The sequence below is a fragment of the Anolis sagrei genome, chromosome 1, assembly GCF_037176765.1.
Source record: "Anolis sagrei isolate rAnoSag1 chromosome 1, rAnoSag1.mat, whole genome shotgun sequence".
Classification (NCBI taxonomy): domain Eukaryota; kingdom Metazoa; phylum Chordata; class Lepidosauria; order Squamata; family Dactyloidae; genus Anolis; species Anolis sagrei.
The window spans coordinates 100,805,708-100,827,576 of NC_090021.1; the positions used below are offsets into that span (position 1 = coordinate 100,805,708).

The 21,869-nt window shown below is 39.9% G+C and overlaps 2 protein-coding genes across 4 annotated transcripts in view; one reads left to right on the forward strand and one right to left on the reverse strand.

Annotated features, from left to right (window-relative positions):
- The window catches only part of MMS22L (MMS22 like, DNA repair protein), a 90,801-nt gene extending 89,758 nt beyond the window's left edge, over positions 1-1,043 (forward strand). Inside the window, exon 25 of the mRNA XM_067467425.1 lies at positions 645-1,043. Within this exon, the coding sequence (XP_067323526.1) occupies positions 645-726 (82 nt within the window). The 3' untranslated portion in view covers positions 727-1,043. The remainder of the gene's footprint in view (positions 1-644) is intronic.
- Positions 1,044-8,985: 7,942 nt separating this feature from the next.
- The window catches only part of KLHL32 (kelch like family member 32), a 101,869-nt gene continuing 88,985 nt past the window's right edge, over positions 8,986-21,869 (reverse strand). For all 3 annotated transcript variants that reach the window (XM_060753069.2, XM_060753067.2, XM_060753068.2), the window contains 4 exons: positions 16,390-16,448; positions 12,009-12,201; positions 10,977-11,071; positions 8,986-10,273 (listed from right to left, as the gene is read on the reverse strand). In XM_060753069.2, coding sequence (XP_060609052.2) covers positions 10,112-10,273; positions 10,977-11,071; positions 12,009-12,201; positions 16,390-16,448 — 509 coding nt within the window. In that variant the 3' untranslated portion in view covers positions 8,986-10,111. The remainder of the gene's footprint in view (positions 10,274-10,976; positions 11,072-12,008; positions 12,202-16,389; positions 16,449-21,869) is intronic.

Consider the following 21,869-nt stretch of genomic DNA (forward strand, 5'->3'; position numbering starts at 1 on the left):
GTAACAGGCTTGACAGCAATCGCAGTATTTTAGAACGGACTATGGACAAGGCCTTGGACTGGGTTGTTCGTCGCTGAATTGGACTTGGCAATATGGTCGATAATAATGTTTTAAATTGATTTTAATCTAATGTTTTTATCTACTCAGTTATGTCATGTTGTGTTGTGTTTTTGTATGTATTGGCATTAAATTGTTGCCATTGTGAGCTGTCCTGAGTCTCCCCTCGAGATTGGGAAGGATGGGGTACAAATGTTTCAAATAAATAATGCTTTTTCAATGAAATAGCATAGTGAAATGCTTTAGCTGGGATAACCAAGTAATAACAGTTGGAGGTTTGAATTCTGTAGTGAACTCCACATCATCATCATCATTGTCATCATTATTGGAGATGGAAATCGCACTTGACTTCAAGTAAATCTTTTCTGAAGCCACTCTTTTCATAAGCCAAATAAGACCAGATGAGCAATTTTCCTGCTTTGTTTCCTAGTAAACAGGGCAGAGGGGAGGATGAGAGAAAATTACGTTCTGGTTCTTTATCAATTTACTTTAAATAGCCTAAGAATGACATGACTGATTCTTAAGCTCCATGACACTGGTTTTAATTAAAGTGTTATATACTTTTGCTTTTTTTCCTTTCTTAACAGGGAGGCCTATAAAAGACTCTTATCTCAGCTCACAGAAGCTGGACAGACGGAGATATTGAGACTGGAAAATGAGACCCATTAGCAACTCGTTGATTGGTATTTTCAGCAGTCGTTTCCTAGAATGCTAGTGCCGAGTATGGGGTGCATCCGCCTTGTCTATAGGTACAGAGTATTTCTGGTTCATTTTATGAGAACATGCAAGCTGCCCTTGAGCAGCTTTCGATTCAGCCTTTTAATAAAGCCAGCATCGTGGAAAAAGGAGCACAAAACTTTTGTCTTTCAACGAGCCTTTTGAATCCTTTCTGGAGGAAAACAATGCCAAATAGAAGAATCTTGGTTGTCTTGCTGAAAATTCATCTTTTAATTTAAAAATAAAAGTTGGAGAAGCAGGAAAGGCAATTTTTACCTGTAATAGTGTTCCCCCCCCCCCCCCCTGCTCTAATGAATCAATACACTTTGGCTGTCAGGCCTTTTCATTTTGACACTTTGAGTGATGTTTTGCACACAAACACTTCATATGAACCTGGTGGCTGCAAGAGGTTCAATCTAAGCAAGGGCAGGGTTAGGTCAGGATGTTTGAGCCACCTGATGTTAACAGAAGAGCTTGTGTCGGCACTGCATGGAAGGGTGACAGCTGTCCTAGCGTTGTCCCTGTATTAAAAACATGTAGACGTGTTGTGCGGTATTCAACCTCTAACCTCCTCCATGTTGTCCTTGTGCATTTTGCTGGTGGTTGTAGCCAGCACTCCCAGTCTTGAATAACAAGAATTGATTCAGCTATAAGAACAGCTCCTTGGGTCACTATACGAATGTCACCTATTTCTTTTCCCAACTCCTCCTCCCAATTTTCTATGACAGAAGATTTAAAGATCCTTGGGGAGTTTGACCAAATTCAGAGGTGGAGGAAGGGATGCAGGTGCAAACATCGCAATTCAAATCCCTCCTAAATGTTTTTTTTTTACTAACTACCCATATGATTACATTTTGTGTATCATAAATTGGATTTGTTAGATATTTCAGGATGTTCTCGGACATGTCATAAGTCTCCCTATAATTTCCAGATTTATTTGATGCATACTTTTGTAAAATTACACAATCTTGATGACTTGGAGTAGAGTTTTGAATTGTGGCAGTGAATTGTAAGGACTTGGTAGAAAACCCGGTGAAACAAACTGCAACTTTTCAGAGCTAATAATGAGAGACTGTTTTTTGTGTCTTATCAATTACTGCCATGGAAACTTCCCTATAATCTTGTTCAGAGCCTTTCTGTATTGTTATAGTATTCTTATGTAAAGGTAGCAGATTATCTCTTCCCTAAATCAACTATCATTACTTCAGATAATACAGTAACTAAAAGCCTCTTTTAGGCTACTTAATAGTGTAGAGCATGGATGTTCTTTTCATTATGAAAGTGACTTATTGAACCCACATTGTAGCTTCTTGTAAGCTCCTACACCTGGGAGGAGTTTTATTCATCTCAAAAGGCCTCTGTTTCTAAAAGGTTTTCTTAAAAAGCCTCTTCAAGTGAGATGCCTTCGAAATCTAAGTCTTTACCATTCAGCAGATAACGGAAACAGAAGTCTGTCTTTAGCATTAACTTCTTGAAAGTGAAGCCTTTGACTTTTAAGAAAATTGAAGAACATATTGTAGGAAATTGTTTAACTTGAGTGCGTATTATTTCAAGCATAATTAATACGTAGCTGGAAATGCCATTGCTTTCTACAAGGGTAATTCCTGAACAATTACTCTTTAATGTTTCTGGTTAAGCAGTAGCTATTAACAAGCCGATTAACAAGCAGGTTTTTAAATGCTATATCAGACTCCTGACAAATATGTGTCTCTGTAGACAACAGAGATGACTATAGCAATATTGTAAACCAGTTTTGTATTGGATGATTAAGCAAAAGTAGGTAAAGTTTGTCCCTCCAGATTATCTTAGTCTGCATTTCCCATTAGCCCTATCCACTGTAGCTCATGATGAAGAATTATAGGAATTGTATTCCTATAGCACTGGAGGGCATCATCTTGGTATGTAGAAAACTCAAATTATTATACAGGTCACACAGTAAGATAAATAATCTTTTACATTGAACTTTTCACAAATACCCTTTGTTTCTTCATCATGGTCTTTATGAAATTGCACATATGGTATTTTCTGCACCAAATTGCACATATGGTATTTCCTGTGCTGTTGAAAATAACAACCTTCTTCAAGCCTTCTCTAGGACTGTTTGTCCATGGTCTGGTTGCTTTGTGTTTCCTGTATGTATGTTCTGGTATGCGGCTTCCATTTCTCTGGTTCCTGAGAAGTTATAAAAGGGGCTGCAGACCACATGATCACTACAGACCACTTCAGACCTCAGATCACACACTTGCTCGCTGTTTTGCTGTAAGAAACATCCTGGCCGGATGGCACAGAGAATGATCTCAAATGTATCTGAAACTGGACTGATAAGTTTTGTACCTGTGTATGCTGAACACATGAAGGTTGAGAGTAAACTAAATACATTATTTTTATCAAAGTCTACTTCATTTTTGTCTCGAGTGCATGCTATAAAAGAAGTTGTTTTATGGGAGAGTATGTGTGTGTGTGTATAGGCGCTGAAAAACACTTCTGAAGCACTGGGTTTTTTTTTTAAGCAGTGGCAAAATCTGTTTTCCTAACAGATCAGAGATAACAGGTTGCTCAGTCTAACAACTGAAACAATTGCCTAGTATAATTACATCTGGTTGTATACCACAAGAGAAGATTATAGTCTAAAGATTTTTTGCCGCTTCTCTGAAATGTCATGCTATTCTTAAAAAGTTATGATCTCCAAAAGGTGTTTTCCAAAAGGTTATGAATGTCATTTTCCAAAATGTGCAGTGAGAGATGGAATCTTCTAGAAAGCTTAGATATATTTTGGTAGAAGCCCCGCCCACTCTCTGCATAGAGTATATAGCCAGTGGGAGGGGCTACTCCTTTGGTTCCTTTATGCTGCCGTTACACAACAGCTAGGGAATCTCTCATACTTTGACTAGCTTGTCTCTGGACTCTCTCTTGTGCTTGACTCGGACTGCCTTCCTACTATGTAATTTTTTTCTGTTTCCGACCTGGACTGTGTTTAACTATTTTATTTCTGATCCAATCCGGTAATGTCTTCTACAACATTTTTTAAGAAGTATACCTGATGGGCATGCTATGCACTTGTTGTGCCAGGGGGAGGGGGGCTATGTAGTGCAGACCTGCCCTGCCCTGCCTGCCTTTCTTTCATCTCCCAGGCAAGTAAAAACTGGGAATCACAGCTTAAAGCCCTGCTCTTTGAGCAGGCCTTCCTCCACCCCCACCGCTCATGAAGCATGTCGGGGCTGAACTTCTTCCTTTGGTGGGAGATGCTGTCACTCAAGGATGCCCTCTTACCTTTTGCCGCAAATTCTTCTCCGAGTAACCCACCAGCCTTGGCCAGGCCCAAGGCTAGGAAGCCCAAGTCGCCTCACCCGCCACTTGCTGGGTGGGAAAAAGCTCCTGAGTGAGCCAAGCAGCTGGAGAACCCAAAGAAGGGGGGGGGGAATGGCTACTCAAACCACCGCCTTGAAGACCTCCCTCAACACTGCCCCTGGTGACTCTTCCTTCTGTGGTTCAGGATGTGCTTCCCTCCCAAATGCCTTTGCTGTCCTTCGGAGAGGTGCGTGTGCAGGTGCAGCTGCCACCTGGGCTGTCCCTGGAGGAGAGTGCTCCGATACTGGCTGCTCAGGTGGGCCCCAAGCCTCCTCCATCATTATTATTCTGGCCCTTCTGCTCCACTGCAATCTCATTATGCCACCCCCTCCACTTCAATGGCTCCCTCCACAGTTACCACTTTAATGGCGCCCCCTCTGGTACCACCTCGATGGTGCCCCCGCTGGCTCCCCCAGTGGAATTGCAACCACTGCAGGCCTTCTCAAATCCTCCCAATTCAGGACTCCTCACCTCCCCACCCCCTGTCACCAATGGTGGAGCTTAATGATGACACTGACTCTTCCAACAGTACCTCTGAGGTGACAGATGTGCCAGTGAACTGGAGTTGCCTTCTCCTGATATATTCAATCCTTTTTCTGCTTTAATGGTACACTTCGCACGAGCCTTGAACCTACCTATGTCTAAAGCTCCTACTCCAGTTGATAATCCTATCCTTTTTTTTGGAAAAGCAACACTTACTGGCTCCTATGGTGTTACCACTGTTGCTTTACCTTCTCCAGCTAGCCAGGTCACCCGACCTTGCCCCAGTCTTTGCCCCAGCAGTTTTGAAGCATATAGACAATTTGTACTGCATGGACCTCACATCCGAACAGTGAGTGGTGCACCCATTGAAACCTAACTCCGTAGTTGTGAACGTAAGCCAACCTCTAGGTCAAAAAAGCCCTTATTGGCCCCATCTGATAGAGAGAGTAGGAAGATGGACTCCATGAGAAAATGGGCGCATGTTTCGGCTGACATCTATTCACTTGGCCCATTATGGGGCACACATGGGGGTCTATCCAATATTTTTGTGATCTTAACCTCCTCCCACGGGAGGAAAAATGTTTGGCTAAGACCTTTCAGATTGAGGCATTAACTTTGGCAAAACTACAAAAGGACTTGGCCAAACATACAGCAGATTCGACAGGCAAGCTTTTTGCCACAGCTATACTGATTCGCAGACATGCCTGACTGCACTCTTCAAGTGTCTCTGAAAAAGGACGTGCTATTGCTGAGGATCTGCCAATACGAGGCTGAAACATACCTAGGAAATGCCTCAGATGGCCCACAAATTCAGTTTTTCAGTTCAACCCTCCTACCAGCTGAGACCAAGATGGCAACCAGGAAGTACCTTCTATAGTAGACCCTTTGGGGGCATCGCGCAGATCCCACCCTAATGAACACACCAAGTTGCCACTACCTCTCTTTAAACTGCCTTCAGATGATCTTGTAGGTTGAGTTAGGTTTTAATAACTACTTGTATTGGTTTTTAGCTTAGATTTTAAAATTTGTTGATGTTTGATGTATATAACCCCTTGGGTTTGATGTGGATGTACGGGACTGGGTCCCCCTGTTATGATCTGGTCATCGACCATAATAAAGTTTACTAACTAACTAGCCTGCTTCTAGGAAACAGAGCTTTGCTATAAGAACTATCAGGGTAAGACAAAGCAGACAGAGTTTTTTTGTAATGGCTTGGATGTTCAAGATTATGTCCTCCATTCATCCTTTCTCCCTCACTTGGAGGAGTTGGTTTTTCTCCTGGCCGGTTTCAGAGCACTTCCTTGTCACCTGTGTGAAGCATGTTAATGGGTCTCCTGTGTTTGGTACTAGGCTGTCTGCCTTTGCCTCAGCTTGGCAGGAGATAATGTCAGATGCCTGGGTGCTGAAGATTATTGAGTATGGTCACTCCCATCAAGTTTCGTAGACACTCAGCGGTGGATTATCAGCGAGTTACACCTGCCTCCTCTCCCCTTTGGGAGGAGCTCTGAGTGTTGTTGCAGAAGGTTGAAATTGGCCACCTGATCCTTTGCTGTTCTCCTGCTGCTTTTCCCCATGTAACCTTTTAGTCCCAAAGTGTAGCAGAGGCCAACATCCTATTTTGGACCTAAAGAACATTAACTGATATATCCGTTCTCCCAAGGTTTCGGATGGTATCACTTTCTATGTTTCTCCCTTTGTTAAATAAAGATGTTTGGTTTGCCACCATTGATTTGAAGGATGCTTATTTTCACATTTCTATCTGACAAAAACATCTTACATCTCTCTATGATAGGGGAGCAGGCTTTGTTTTAACATTTTGCCGTTTAGTCTCACAACTGCTACTTGTGTTTTTACTAAGTTGTATGGCCGCTATCACTGCCCACCTTTGCCTTAGTGGCATAACAGTCTATTAATACATTGATGCCTAGCTTTTGGTGGCTAATTCTAGACTCCAACTCCCCTCTCACATTTGCTCTAGCCTTGCAGGAGCTGTTGATATTGGCCCGACATATACAGGTCATGCTGGGCCACACGGCGTCAACTACTGAAGTGATGCCTTATGCACAGCTTCAACCGGCCCCTACAGGCCTGCTCCTTCAGTTCCTTCAACTCCCTCCAGGGCAATCCCTGCACCCCTCTCTCAATTCCAATGGGGATGCATCAGTCACTTCTCCAGTGGACCAAAAGGAGAAATATTTGTGTGGGTCTGCCTTTCTGGCCACCAAACCTGGGGACTACCCGTACTCCCAAAATTGATGGCTTCTGTTGATCTGCTATGCTTTGTGCAGAAACTGTACGCTATCTTTGCCCAATGCAATTTTTTCATCAATCAGCACTTCAGAATGTGATTACCACATTCTTCCCTGCATATCTGTGCTTCCTAAAAGCTGAAGAAGTATGGGGGAGGTTTGGTAATTCCTGTTTTGGCCTTAGTTTTGACCTCATTTTTCTCTGCAGTAAGTTTCCTCCGTTTGATAGAAATTCTCAGACTATTTCTAGGATTTATCCAAAGATTTTTAAAAGTTTTGAGTTCCCAATTGAACAATTCTACTTTAGATGCAAGAAAGACAAGAAAGCTTGGAGAAGATAATGATGCTGGGGAAAATGGAAGGAAAAAGGAAAAGGGGCCGACCAAGGGCAAGACGGATGGATGGTATCCTTGAAGTGACTGGCTTGACTCTGAAGGAGCTGGGAGTGATGACGGCCGACAGGGAGCTCTGGCGTGAGCTGGTCCATGAGGTCACAGAGTCGGAAGCGATTGAACAAATGAACAACAAACTTTAGATGCATGCAAGACCTGACACTTTATCTGATGGTGAATGAATATAAGGTTCTTCATTGTGTTTCCCAAAGATTCATGAGGTTGTTGACAGTCTTTTCCAGTGTGTCCATGCAGTCAATGTGGTGGTTTAGTTTGGAGATAGAGCTGTACTATGGTGCTATTCAGCAGCATTTGTTGAACTTGGAGAAAATGTTGTGTAAAGAGGTACTAGATGTTGCCTTCCTCAATGTTGGAAAAAATACTTACAGTAATATAACCAGTGGTTTTGCTAGTATAAGTCACCAAGTAGATTTTAGCTCAGGTAGATACCTGTTGCAGTAAATTGAGGTAAAGGAATACATCTCTTTTGCTCTTTGACCCTGTATGATTTTCTTCAGTGTGCTATGATTTAGTTCTGATCATTTCTGAGACATTTTCTGAGACACTTTAGCATGAAGAAAAAAATGTCTAGCATGCACACGCATTCCTGATAGTCCTAAATAAGTATCAAATTATCTGTAACACCATAAAAGAAAAGCAGCATTGTTTCAAATCCATCCTACTAATTCATTCACAATTATTTGTGAGTCCATTTTGTGAAATTTTACTTTTTTATTTTCATGGGAGATTAAGATATATTGCATGGGAGTTTAATTTCATATTAAATGATGACCCATTTTTTATTATGAGAATTCTTAAGACAGTGGAGATAAACCGGTGTAGCAGAAAAAACAACAGTGTGGTTCTTTGCACACTTATTCCTTATAGGTTATCATGACAGCTACATGCATATTTAAATTTATCAAGAAAACCTATAATGATTGTTACACGGAGTGTCTTCATTTTGTTAACAGTTTCTTAACTAGATAAGACTTGAGTATCTGAAAAGACGGGTTTTCAAAATATTAATTGTAACAGATCTGAAAATAGTTACAATGAGTCCAAACATCACTTTAGACCTGTAAAAATGTTCTCCATGTCCAGTGGAGCAGGAAGTTGTTTTAGGTTTCATTGCAAGTTCCTATATAAAAGCTCTCTTTTAGTTCAACAAACATCCATCGGTTCTACATGTGATACGGTATTTTACTCATGGTATATACATACCTGATATTACATGAGTGAATGTCCTGTTTAAAATGGGGGGAAGCATTGCCTCCTCGAGTTACACTTTACCCATAGATCAACCACAAAGGAAACCCACAGCACTACCATGTGCACTGCAGCAAATTCATAGACAGAGATGCCTGGTTAGTATCTTGCCACTCTGCAGCCAAAAACCGGCAACTATTGTCCTCCTGTTGTGGCATTTCCAGCTACAGGAAAACATCTGAGCGCATCTCTGCTTCTCACCTGTTCTTCAATGACTTGGAAATGGCACTATTGTGGAGGGTCACCTCTCTTAAAAGGTGAGTTTGTGGGAATACTATTGGGAGATGCAACTTGTGCCATACATACTTCTTTCAGTGCTGTATTCCTGCACTGGTCTTTTACTGAATCTTCACAAACGTGTTTGTAGGCCCACAAGATAATCACAAAGGTTAATAGAAAGCAATTCAAAATAGCACTTTTGCATCCAGCTCTAGACAATGTTGAAGAACTCTTTAAGGAAAAGTCAAAGATAGGCATTGGTGAGCTTTATTGTATCAGGGAAACAGTCTTTCCCTAATTAAGATTGGCAGTAATGTATTTTTCCTTTAATTACATTTTCATCTTTATATTCAGAATGGCATCCCAACATGAATTTATTTTCTCTGTACAGCTTTTGACAAATGAAGGTTTTGGAATTAAAACAACCTGCTTTCCTCAAATTGTCTGTTAAATACTATAGTTTGGAAAAGAAAAAAACACGTTGGATCAGTACAAAGATTTAAGAGCTTAAGATAGCTAACAAGCTGTACTATTTCTAAGCAGCAACTTCTCTCCTAATTCTATGGGGAACAATCTTGAAAACTACAAAAGGCTTTACAACGACCTCTAGCTTGACTGTTTTCCTCCTCCCTGCTATGTGGCACTTTCCTTCTGACAACATTGCCACATATTTGTCTTTTATGCAGTGGAAAGTATTCCAATGACATGACTCTTTACCTTTGTGAGGCAAACGTAAGAAGCACTCAGTAGTGATGGTTAAGAGCACCTTTGCAGATCAAAAAAGCTGAGAATTCACAGAAATTATACTTTCAAGTTCTCCTAATACCAAGGACAAGCATCCAAAATAAGCCCTTTTCAAGGCCTAAAAAGTGCATGCTCACTACAGTTGTAGCTCATATTCCGAGAATTTCTGTTCTAGATAAAATAAAGAATCCCTTTGTTTCGTTTGCACACATCCAATTTAAACTTCGTTATTCATTTCTAGACAATATCTAATGCTAGCAGCAACAAACAGTGGAAGTGAGACTATGCTGAAGGTCCCTTTCAACCAACTGGATATACAACAGCATGTTGTTCTTAATGTTCTTGCAATGCACCTTTGGAAATTAATAGATTCCAGAAAATGTTCAAAAAGTTGCTAGAATAACCAGATGGAGAAACATCTGAATAGACTCTGTCCCTTCTTTAGAGTACATATACAGTTTAATCCTGACTCACTTCCTTTATGTTCCTCTCTTTCTCTCTACCTGCCCTCCTTTTGGCATTTACTGCACTTTAATACAAGGAAGAATTTTGCAACAATTCCTTCATCTTGGTGATGCAAAGAGGAAATGGTGGCAAATGAGGATGCTCTCCCATCAAGCATGCTCCCTTGTCTCACATTGTGCCTATCTTGTGATGAGGCACTTGCAAAGGCTGCAGGTTTGGGCACGTAGAGTAGGGAGCAGGGAGAAAGCAGGCTGCTATCCCATTTGAAGCAAAAGGCAAGGTGGGTCCGTAGAAAACTTCTTCTTTTCCTTCCTTGCTAACATCCAGTACCTGTAAAAGTCAAAGGAGATGTAAACAATATCACGGAGAAAGAGAGATTGTGCAGCACCTGTGAATAAAACTAGTGTATCACCTATTTTTTCCTAGCTATGCAATTAAAAATGCAGCTGTCCATACTTCGAAAATAGAACTGGAAAGATAGGAGACAACAGATGAACTGAAAAGATTCTGGGATGTGCAATGGGAGGAGAGAAGGGAAATCTGCAGCCGGCAGTATTTATTTATTTATTTGCCCTATTTATACCCCATCTTTTTCTACCCTGAAGGGGACTCAAGGCGGCTTACATATAGGCAGTTATTCAATACCTTAACACACATACAATTTCAGTAATATTAAAATTAAATTAAAATTAATACATATTAAGCATTAATTCAGATCCACCTAAATTATTGACCTGCTGTGAGATTTAGGCCTGGTCTACACATGCTGCCAAGTTGTAAGGTTATCATTTTTTAAGCTTTAGGATGAGATTTTTAAGGTGTGGACAGTTAAATGTATGGATGCAGAATCTATGGATATGACTAGTAGTTAACTGTAGAAGTCTGGTAGCTATTTTTAGAACCTGCATGTTACATACAGTGTTTTCTTCGAGTTTGACTGCTCTTGCCCATCAAGCAGATGTCTCAGATGTTTGTGAAAGGCAGTTTTACAACATTATTTCAAGAGATTCAAACAATCATCTACATTGCTCACCTGGATACATGCAGAGGGTTCATTTGTCCAAATTGAATAGCCCCCAACTAAATATATTCTACCATTATGGACAGCAACTCCAGATTCATTTTGGCCTAAGTGGACAAACATAAAAACATGGAACTGTGTTAGCCACAAGCATGGAAAACTAGAATGTCTTTGTCGTACAATAGTGCAAATAGACTGGACTGAAAAATCCATAGGCTGCCAGCTGTTTAAATGGAATATGTAGGTTCTATAAAGGTAAATATTTCCTTTTGACATTAAGTCTAGTAGTGTCCAACTCGGGGGTGGTGCTCATCTCCATTCCTAAGCTGAAGAGCTGGTGTTGTCCGTAGGCACGTCCAAAATCATGTGACTGGGATGCCATCAGAGGTCCTAATCTCTATAAAATGTACAACTGGACACACATTTCAATACATTACTGATGCTATGATGTCTTGCGTTACTTGTTGTTGCTCAGCTTGATCAACAAGGATAGGTGAGAAATAAATGTTCTGGATAATTTAAAATACCGAAATTACCCACTTGTGCTCTAAAATGTAATATCTCTCCTACAACCATACATTTGATGATGTACTTCTATCTATTCACTTTAAAAAAAATCCTACTTTTCACAATTTCTGTTCCTCCCGTGTGTCATAGAAAGCTATTGTGAAAAGCATAAGGACTTTCCACAATGCAACTGTGGAAGCAAGTTCTGTTCCTGTACTGTTACATACTTCCCATACAATATTAACAGTAAAAGAACTGGCCTGTTGGTTTTGAGAGCTCCTCCTCCTCCTTGTCCTCTTGCCTTACTGTTAATTAACAGTAATAAGTTGCCTGCCACCTCGGAATAAAAGGCTGGAGGTGAGGTGTTAGCAATAATAACACAGAGAAAAAGCAAGAAGTAAAGAGCAAGACCTGCCACAATTTCTGACCCACCATGTACCATGGCTCCATATTCAGCAGTCTCATGAATGAGGGGATTTTAAAGTAGGAAATTATTTTCTACCCTTGTTTTAATGACACATACTCAGAAATACTTGCCTGTCAACATACTGAAGCTGCAGCGTGTCCACTGGTCAGCATCTATATTGTAAGAGTCTATGTGGCGGACAAGAATCCTGTCATTGTTGTAATCCAGGTCATTGCCGCCTAAAACATACAGCTTTCTTTGAACGGCTGCCATAGAATGGTAGACTCTCCTCTGCAACATGGGGCTGCGGCTGAGCCATTTATTCTACAGATATATAGAGAAAAGAGAACTGGGTCTCATTAATTTTAACATATCGGGGGGGGGGGGTGGTACTGATATTTTACTGAAGGTCAAAGTACAATACTTCCAAATGTAAGTTCGAAAACCACATCAAAACACTATTCAAATCCTTGCCAATAACTGCTCCCTCTTTCCTAATTTATTGGTTAGTTTTCAATGCCTAAAAAAGACACTGATTAAAGACTTGCTTAATCGGGAACATCCTTGCCAAACCTTATGATTTCTTAGTCTTACCACCATTTACATAAGTTATAGTATATTTTTCCCATCTGCATCATATGAAACTATTTTTGTGCCATTTGAGGAATGGGAAGCACAAAACCAGCAAAACAACTGCTCCGTATAATCCCCCCCCCCCAATAATGTATAGCTATCCATTATGCTGTATAGTATTTGACTAGGAGGAATTAATATTTGCATTAACAGTCCAGTCCCTTGACACAGAACTATAGACACCATCTGCTTTGCAAAGCCTGCTTGCATCCCCTGATTATATCTTAGCTTTCTCCGCAGCAGTGACTGCCAGGTAAGCCGCCAAGCACTGCAAAGGCAAGGAAACAGAGGGGCCTGGTGGGGTCATTCCTAATAAGCCAGCGTGTGAATACTAATCAGCAGTGGAGAAGCAGAGGTCACCCTAGCCTGCCTGTTGGCAGGTAGCGATGTGCTCGGTGGCAGATGGTAGGCATTATCAGCACTCCACAAAGGCCTAGTGCAGAAACAGGCACTAGCACCAAATGATAGAGCGATTGAGATTCTGTGCAAGATGCAAGCAGATGTGAGGTTCCTTCCAGTGCCCACCGTATGCAATATGCCAGCAGAATTTTTAAAAAGAATGTGTGTGTAAAAACACGGCACAGACCTCATTGGAAGAATGCTAACGCATCCTCTCTACTTGGTTAACTCTTTGGGTACTATGTAGGCTAAAGCTCAGCGCCTCAAGTGGGCCTGCGTAAAGGCAGCCGCAGCATCTGGATCTTTAAGGCAGAAAAATAGGTTGCTCCTGGAACATAAGGGCATTTGAGCATTTAAGGCACAAATGCATACTTTTATTCAGGACAAGGTCAGAACTTGCCAGTACTGAGAAAAGATGAATGAGTAAAATATTTCAAACTGGCACATTAGGCCAACTAGATGATGGGTGCATATGGAATCAGAATCAGAGTTGGAAAAGACCACATGGGCCATCTAGTCCAACCCACTGCCTTGCAGAAAACCACAAAGTAATCTGACAGATGGCCATCCAACCTCTGTTTAAAAGCCTCCAAGGAAGGAGCTTCTACCACACTCTGAAGCAGTGAGTTCCACTGTTGAACACCTCTTACAGTTAGGAAGCTCTTCCTAATGTTCAAGTGGAATCTCCTTTCCTTTAATTTCAACCCATTGCTCAGAGTCCTAATCTCTACTGTAGCATTAGTACAATTTGGTGCCATTTTGCCATAGCTCAATGCTATCGGATCCTGAAATTTATAGTTTGGTGAGCCACCAGCAATATGGCAGAGAAGGATAGAGGTATAACGGTGTATCCATAGCAAGGAGCCATGACAGTTAAAGTTTTGTCAAACTGCATTAATTCTACAGTGTAGATGCATCTTTTATTACTGAAAATACATCTTCACATATTACTGAGGATTCTGACAGATGAGTGGAATGCTAGCATTCAGGCCCATTTTGGGAAATCACAAATTACTGTCAAGCCACAAGTTGCTGATGACAATTAAGAATGTATGATATCTGGCAAAAGCTGGTATAGCAGATAAAGCAAATGGCTGCCACCAAAGTCCAATCTTTGTATTTGATAGCAGACATTTTTTAAAAAACCTTAAGTAAATTAATATTGATTTTTATTGAAATTTGTATCAGTTGTATCTCCATAAGTGGGTTTACATATGTGGGAATAAGAACTGGACAGTTTCATAAAAACTATATGAAAAAGTGGACTGCTATTACGTTACAACATAGCAAAGACAGCAAAGTACCCAATGCACATCATATAGATTTCAAAATGCATTGGGCACTCTTGGTCATGTCCCAATATACATCTTTGCAATTCACTAACAGGATTTCCTAATGCCTCTGCTACTTAACTAAGTATAAATAAAGTTGTGTTAAGTAAAACATGATATAGGATTCCAGGGTATAATCCTATCTTGCCTTTCAAGACACTTAGGATGCTCACATGGTCTCCCTTCATTCTGTCATTACAATAGCACTGCAAGGAAGACAAGGCTGAGAGATAATGACCAGCCCAAGGTCACCCAGGAAGTTTGAATCTCACTGGGGATTTGGAATGCAGATCTCCCTAACCTCTCAAACAGTTTGGGTTATGACTTGAAGTTACTTGATTAAATGCTTCATGTCTTTGCTCAATTAAATTTATATTAATAATTATAATTGTCACTTTTCTTCCAATGAGGTCAAGGCAGGATATATTATTCTCCTCCCCACTTTATCCCACAAATACTGGCAAGTCTTTGAGTAACTGGTCCCTGGTCACTCAGTGAGTTTCATGGCTCAGTAAGGATTAGAACCTGGATTTCCCACATTCCAGTCCAACACACTGATCTCTTCTCCACATTGGATCTTTATCCAACTTGTATTTTTAGACAATTGACATCATTTCGGAATAAGACCTGAACATTAGAGTTATAGCCTGGAAGCTCCAGTTTCAAATCCTGAACTCTCATCCAGAGAGACTAATGTTCCTATTTTATGGGTCAGAGAAAGGACCACACATGTACAATGGAGAATTACTATACTCGCAAACCCATTTCTTTTCATATATTGCATTCAGACCCTCAACTAAACTAAGCTTTAATTCTACTCAAAGTAGCCTCAGGCTCATGAGTTTTCTTTTCCAATATGGCAAAAAGCAGATTTGTTTTCACGTCTGTTTTTAACCAGTTATTCTTCAAACTTGCTCTATTCAGCTATGATTTAAAAAACAGTCTCAAATCATAGATTACAATTCCAGCTGGCATGTTTAAAATGGGTGCCTTCCAGATATTTTGGAATACAATTCCCATAAGATCCATATTACTAGATGGCACCAGATGCCTACTCGTGGCCTAAACTGGAAAGGGAGGGAGGGAAAGCAAAGTGTGACAACATGTACCCTCCACACAGGCTCAGGTGATTAAAAAATAGAGAAAGCTTCTTTTTGCTCCAAAAGGTCCACTAGGGTTGAATGCAAGGGTGTTACCATCACATCAAAAGGCCTTCACAGACCAAAATGCTTACTTTTTAAAAATCAAAATATGCCTATTCATGGATCTGGATTTGAGTATAATGGTAAAAGGTGGTTATTTGACTAACAATTTTTAGTTTCATTCTGGCTGATCAAGAGAAATGACAAGGGTGGACATGGCCGCTGGTAGATTCCCTATATGCAGGGTGGTGAGTTCTGAGTTTTATTCCAAAAATTTTAAGGAGCTCTCCAAGATGATGATTCCATTTTAGTAATAGGATTCAACACATTGCCCAGATCTCTAAAAGTTCAAAGGAAATCTGTGCCAGATTCACTGCCCAACACACAAATGTGAACAGCCACCTCAGAAGTGTCTATGTATACAAAGCAACTCTGTGCCAGATAGAACCAGCCATGTGGCTGTCTTCCTTCCCACTGACATGTTAAAATACTTACTTTCTGTGATTTACTATAATATAAATACTTAGAAGTGTAAGAGAGACTTTTTCAAATGAGAAATCCAAAAAGATGAGCTGCCCTGGGCAGGAGTCTGCTAAGATGCCAACTTTGGCAGGAGATCTTACACGTAGGATTGATGATTCATCCAATTAAACACAGAGGAGAAGAACTGTGCTCCACCTAAGTTAACAGTCTCAACCTACAGAGACCTTCCCATTTTCCTTCATCTGATGATGGAAACTTCTAGTCTAGACCTCCACCCAGCTCTGATTGTTCTATAAAAGTCACTAGAAATTCACAGCCCAAGGACACTGCAATGCAAGAGTGCCATGTCCGCATAGCAAAGACTTAGGATGACCTACTTTTGCAAACATGGGGGAATGGAGCATAAGTTTGCCTCATGACTGTGGGAACCTCCAATTTAGAACTCATAGTGAAAATATAACAGTGCCATTGTTGACATATAAGACTTCTTCATACAAGCAAATAGCTGTAGGATATAAACTTACTTGTGTGGGATCATACACCATTAGCCTGTTCTGATATTGTGCTGTATTTGTTACTCCTCCTGTTAACAAATGTTTACAGTTATATAATAAAACAAACACAGTTGGATGTGCATCAAAGCAAATTACCTATCATTAGAAAACATTCCATAATTTTTAACATGTGTTTATAAAACATTACTCTGGCCAATTCTTACTTTCTAGATGTCTTGTTCCTTATTCTAGAGGTGGGTAAATGTGGCCCTCCAGATGTTTTAAGACTAAAACTCACATAAATCCCTCATCATTGGCTATGCTGCCTATTGGTGATGGGGGCTAAAAACATCTGGAAAACAACAGTTTCCTACTCTATACTTTTGAGTCTAATTGAGGGACAATAATGTACCCCCATTGATTCAAGTGTTCAGACTCTTGATTTTTGAAAGACACAAAATCCAAATCCTTCAGGATCCTGTCATCAAGGCTATGCTCCCTACCATTGGTGTTAATGAAATTAGTCATTTTCCCCATGCAGTCTCATTTTAAGAGAACTGTAGCTCTTTCATATATTGCTTATTCCATCATATGATATACAGTATGTATTTCTTTGCAACTGAAACACTCTCCTTATGCAGGTTTCATTTCTTATACTTGTGAGTATGTGTCCATGTGCTTCAAGCCGCCTACTGACTTGTGGCAACTCCATGAATTTCACTGAATTTTCTTAGGCAAGACAGACTCAGAAGTGGTTTGCCAGTTCCTTCTTCTGAAATATAGCCTTATGCACATCTAATATCCCGGACATACCCTTTGCATCCTGCTCCTCTACTCCTTTTCTTTTCTTTCTTTTTTAAACGAATCATCCCCCAAAATGAGATGCTATGGATTTGCATGCAGATTTGACTACACAAAAATAGAACTGGAATTAATAGCGGTCTCTATATGTTTTAATCCCTCCCCTCCAGCCTCCCTCCCCATTAGATCAAATACCCTTGCCTCCAGCAGAATTCCTGGCTTTGAAAGTCATCAAGCTGATTTGTCTGCTCTTAGATTTGGCTGCCACATGCTGCTACACTGCCCCCTGCAATCACACATTTGCCGAAAGAGAAAGAGACAGAGAGATGCTCCGCCAACAAGTATGTTTTATGGATTGGAAGTACTGGCCCCTCTCCTCCTCCTCCTCCTCTTGCTCTCCCCACCTTCTCCCCAGGGGGATAATATGCATCTTAACAGCTTTCTATAGATTCATCTGCCATTAACTATGCCATTTCCTATCAGCATCAATTTTCCAAACCAAGTTTATCCTAACTTTGAAGTGCTATAATGAAAGTTTCAGGGGGGAGGGGGTGTTAACATCCTACCCAAATTCACATTTAACAAGCCCATAATGCCCCCTTGAGCGACCACTTTAAGAATACTTTAGGCAATAGAGAAATAGAAATAAAATGCCTCAAAAATAATAATAGTGGAGAAATAAAAGTTTAAATGGTACCAGAAAAAGTGATGTTTTCCATCATAAAATGGGACAATCAAAAAGGCAATTGCTTTAACTTCTCTGTGCTGCTTTCCAAAAGGAAAAAAAGGGGATGATAATGCTGGCAGAGAGATGATATCAGGATGCATTTAAAAATAAAGTCTATATAATAAAGTCTTTTAGAAGTCAAGCAACCTGTAAATAGCTCATAAGCTTTCAAATCCACCTAGAGAAAAATGTATCAGTAAACGATTGTAAAAAAAATGGTTTGCCGATTGCTGGCTAAATTTATAGAACTACTGAGATAAATAATTGCGCTACATAAGAGCAAACTGCAGATGTTGCTCCAGTGGTCCATCAACTTTGTATCCTGTGTTTGAAGCCATAAAATACTATAACAGAAGAGCACAGTGTTTCCAGGCATTCATCCGCTCCTTCTTGGAGCTTGGATCCATTCCTTTTTTGTTGCTGACCCCCCTTCATTTTAAAATGCTATTACATACTTATTGCTGGATTTAGCATAAACATTCTCAAAACTACTATACTGGGTGGGCAGCCATACTTCGCCTGCTTTTAAAAACTGTTTGCTTGTTCTCTTTAAAAAAAAAAACCCTAGCTGTTTGCCCATTTGTTTGGCTTTTTTAAACAAAAAATAAAACAACTGCATTAGTGGAATCCTTTTATTTGTGTTTTATGTAAGAATTGGTTACCTATATTTATGGAAAATAGGACATATGCATTTTACTATAGAGAGAATGAGGAGGACTAAGATACTACTCCACCGGAACCCATTTGCACTATATGGTGACTATGATACATTTTAATCAACACCTGTGTTAGCTATTTCACATGCAATTCATTTCTAACTGTTTTTTAATTATATATATTTAATATTTACATGTCCTAGTTTATGATCTAATTGGTTTATTCCCAATTTTAGCGTTTAATTCTCTCATTATAAATTTACTGTTATTATTGAGTATTATTTTGTTTTAGTCCTGATACTGTTTGTTACTTTGTAAGGCACTGAATGTTTGTTTGGTTGGATGCTGCAGGTCGCTTTTGGTTGCTTCTGGTGTGACAGAATCAGCCATCTACAAAGACATTGCCCAGGGGACACCCGAATGTGTTGCAATCCTGCGGGGAGGCTTCTCTCATATCCCCTCTCAAGGCGCTGAACAGACTGCGCTCTGGCACCACGAGATGCACAGCCAACCTTAAGAAATGGGCCAAAAAGTGGACTCTACAACATGCGAGTGTGGAGAAGAGGAAACCACAGACCACGTATTACAATGAAGTCTGAGCCCTGCCACATGCACAATGGAGGACCTCCTTATAGCAACACCAGAGGCACTCCAAGTGGCCAAGTTCTGGTCAAGGGACATTTAATATAATGCCAAGTTTTAAAACTTTGTGTTTTAAATACATTACAACTGTACCCATGGTTCACTTCTGATACAATCAATCAATCAATCAATCAATCAATCAATGTTTGCCTGTCTTGTGCTGTAAACCACCCTGAGTCTCTTTTGGGAGAGGGGTGCGATCTAGAAATAAAGTATTATTATTGTTGTTGTTTTTTGTTGTTGTTGCCAAAAATGAGGTTTGCAGTGAGACAGAATTTCAATAAGAAATATCATCTACTGATGTATAGGGTGCTTAGCTCCATTGTCTTTTGTTTATTGTACATATCCCTCAACATTTCAGAGATGAAAACTGGCCCCTATGTCACCAACTAAAAGCAGTTGCTGTTTATTCGTTCAGTTGCTTCCGACTCTTCGTGACCTCATGGACCAGCCCACGCCAGAGCTCCCTGTCGGCCGTCGCCACCCCCAGTTCCTTCAAGGTCAAGCCAGTCACTTCAAGGATACCATTCATCCATCTTGGCCTTGGTCGTCCCCTCTTCTTTTTTCCTTCCATTTTTGCCAGCATCATTATATTCTCCAAGCTTTCCTGTCTTTAATCTTTAATCCTTGTTTAGATTGATATACAACCTTTCTTTAGTCAAGCTCCTGCTTTCCTGTTGTCCTTCAGCAACTTTATTATTACAAAATGTGAAGCTCGGTGCATAGAGTGCCTTCAAGTTGCCTCTTGATTTGTGGTGACCACCAAGAATTTCAAAAGGTTTTCTTGGGAAAGGAAACATAACTTACAGCAGATCTGGTTTTTTTTTTAAAAAAAGTCCTTTTGCAACCCCTTTCTGTCCGAGAAATTTTTATGTGACCCCAGGTATATAGGTATGTAAGATAGGTATACAAATCCGGTATTAATTGATAATGCATCAGTATTTGCAAGACTTGCTAAACAAGCTAGTTTTCCTTTGTGGAATAAAGCTAAAGCATTTTTTGCAGAGTCCACTTTAAACATTGCATGTTATTGCTAACAGAATTGTGTAATAGCTGGTGGTCAAGACCCCGTTTACTGTTGCCAAATTTTCCTAACCCCACTAATGACCCCATTTGGGATTGGGATCCACAATTGAAGAAACAGTGACCTATAGTACCTGGTATTCATACTGTAGGCTATATTTTTGAGGAAGGAACTGCCGAAACCACCTCTGAATATTCCTCGCCTAAGAAAACAAACACTAAAGAAAGTATTCAGTTATGAGTCACAAAGGGCAGGGAGCCGGAATTTGCTACTAAAATGAAAGTACCTTTAAAGTTAAATTTCATGTATATACAAATACAAATTTAACAATAATGAATCAGGGATAAGAAGGGAATTTTCGTTTGTTAATAATGAGTGGAGGGAATTGTAATTTAATAATACTTAATGAGGAATTAATTTTTAATTAGTTTGAGCTGATATTTAATTTATTCTACATATCTGTAGCTAATTTATGTATTTTTAACTTTTTAAAGACCCTTCAGAAATGCAGCCTTCAAACACATGGCCAACCACAGAACTGGCTCCCAGCGCCACAGCAGCAGGAATAACAAGATCCTGCCACAGCCAGAGGTTGGGTCTATATGGTTCCAGCATGTCTTCCAGCAAAAACAGCTATGAATTCCGCCACAATGCATAACAAACTATGTGTCACCAGTTTCCTCAGTGCTGCTTCGACAACAAAGGGGCTTCTGCTGTTTGTATACAAGCAGTTGGGTACTGATGCTGCAGAACCTTCAGGAGACTTTGGAAATTCTTCCATTTAATTATCCCAGAATGAGCTAGCTTGACGTACTTGGATTTAAGCCAATTTATTCCTATCAACTTCATCTACAAAGAATCCTCTCTTCCTGCCTGCCCTCCCAGCCACCCCCTCCTCTCAAGCCTTGTGTGCAATTTTTGCATTTGCTTTCAGATTAAAAGAGCAGGTTAATCACAGGCCCCGCTTTATTATTATTATTTTTTAAAGGTTGCCAAAATGTGAAGGCAGCAATAAGAAAAAGGAAAAATTGTGATGGAAAATTGAGTGAATGAGGCTAGAGTATTTTCTTCCCTTCAAGTGTTGGACGTTTTCGCCTATATCACATTTACTCATTCAGAATGAGATCATTAAATATGAACCTCTAATGGTTCTAGTGCATTTCATGACCATTTTATCTGAATATCTCACATTTCAAGCAAGAATACCATACAGCAATTCTTTATGAGCTGCACATCCAGATCAAACACTTATCAGAAACTGCAAATTTGATGTACTATAAAGCCTCAGAAATAACACCCAGTATTGCTGTATAATGTCCTTTTGACATGTCCCTGTTAATACTGTCCAGTAGAAAAATGATGGAGAAATCATCCTTAAAGCCCCTTATACTATTGTTCCTAAACAAAATATTTTGGTGTTAAATGGGCTTTCAGATATTCACCAAGGAAAAGGTGTAGTAAGGGCCCCATCCTAGCAATAGCAAAAACTATGGGAATAATTAGAAATTATTACACTATTACAAAATATGGTTTGAACATATTTCTTTATTTGTTAAGTAGAACTTTCAGAGCACATCCTTATTAGTTCCATTTAACAGGTAAAGAAATATATACAAACCATTCTCACTTTGGAAAATACAATACTCATTTTCCTAAATTC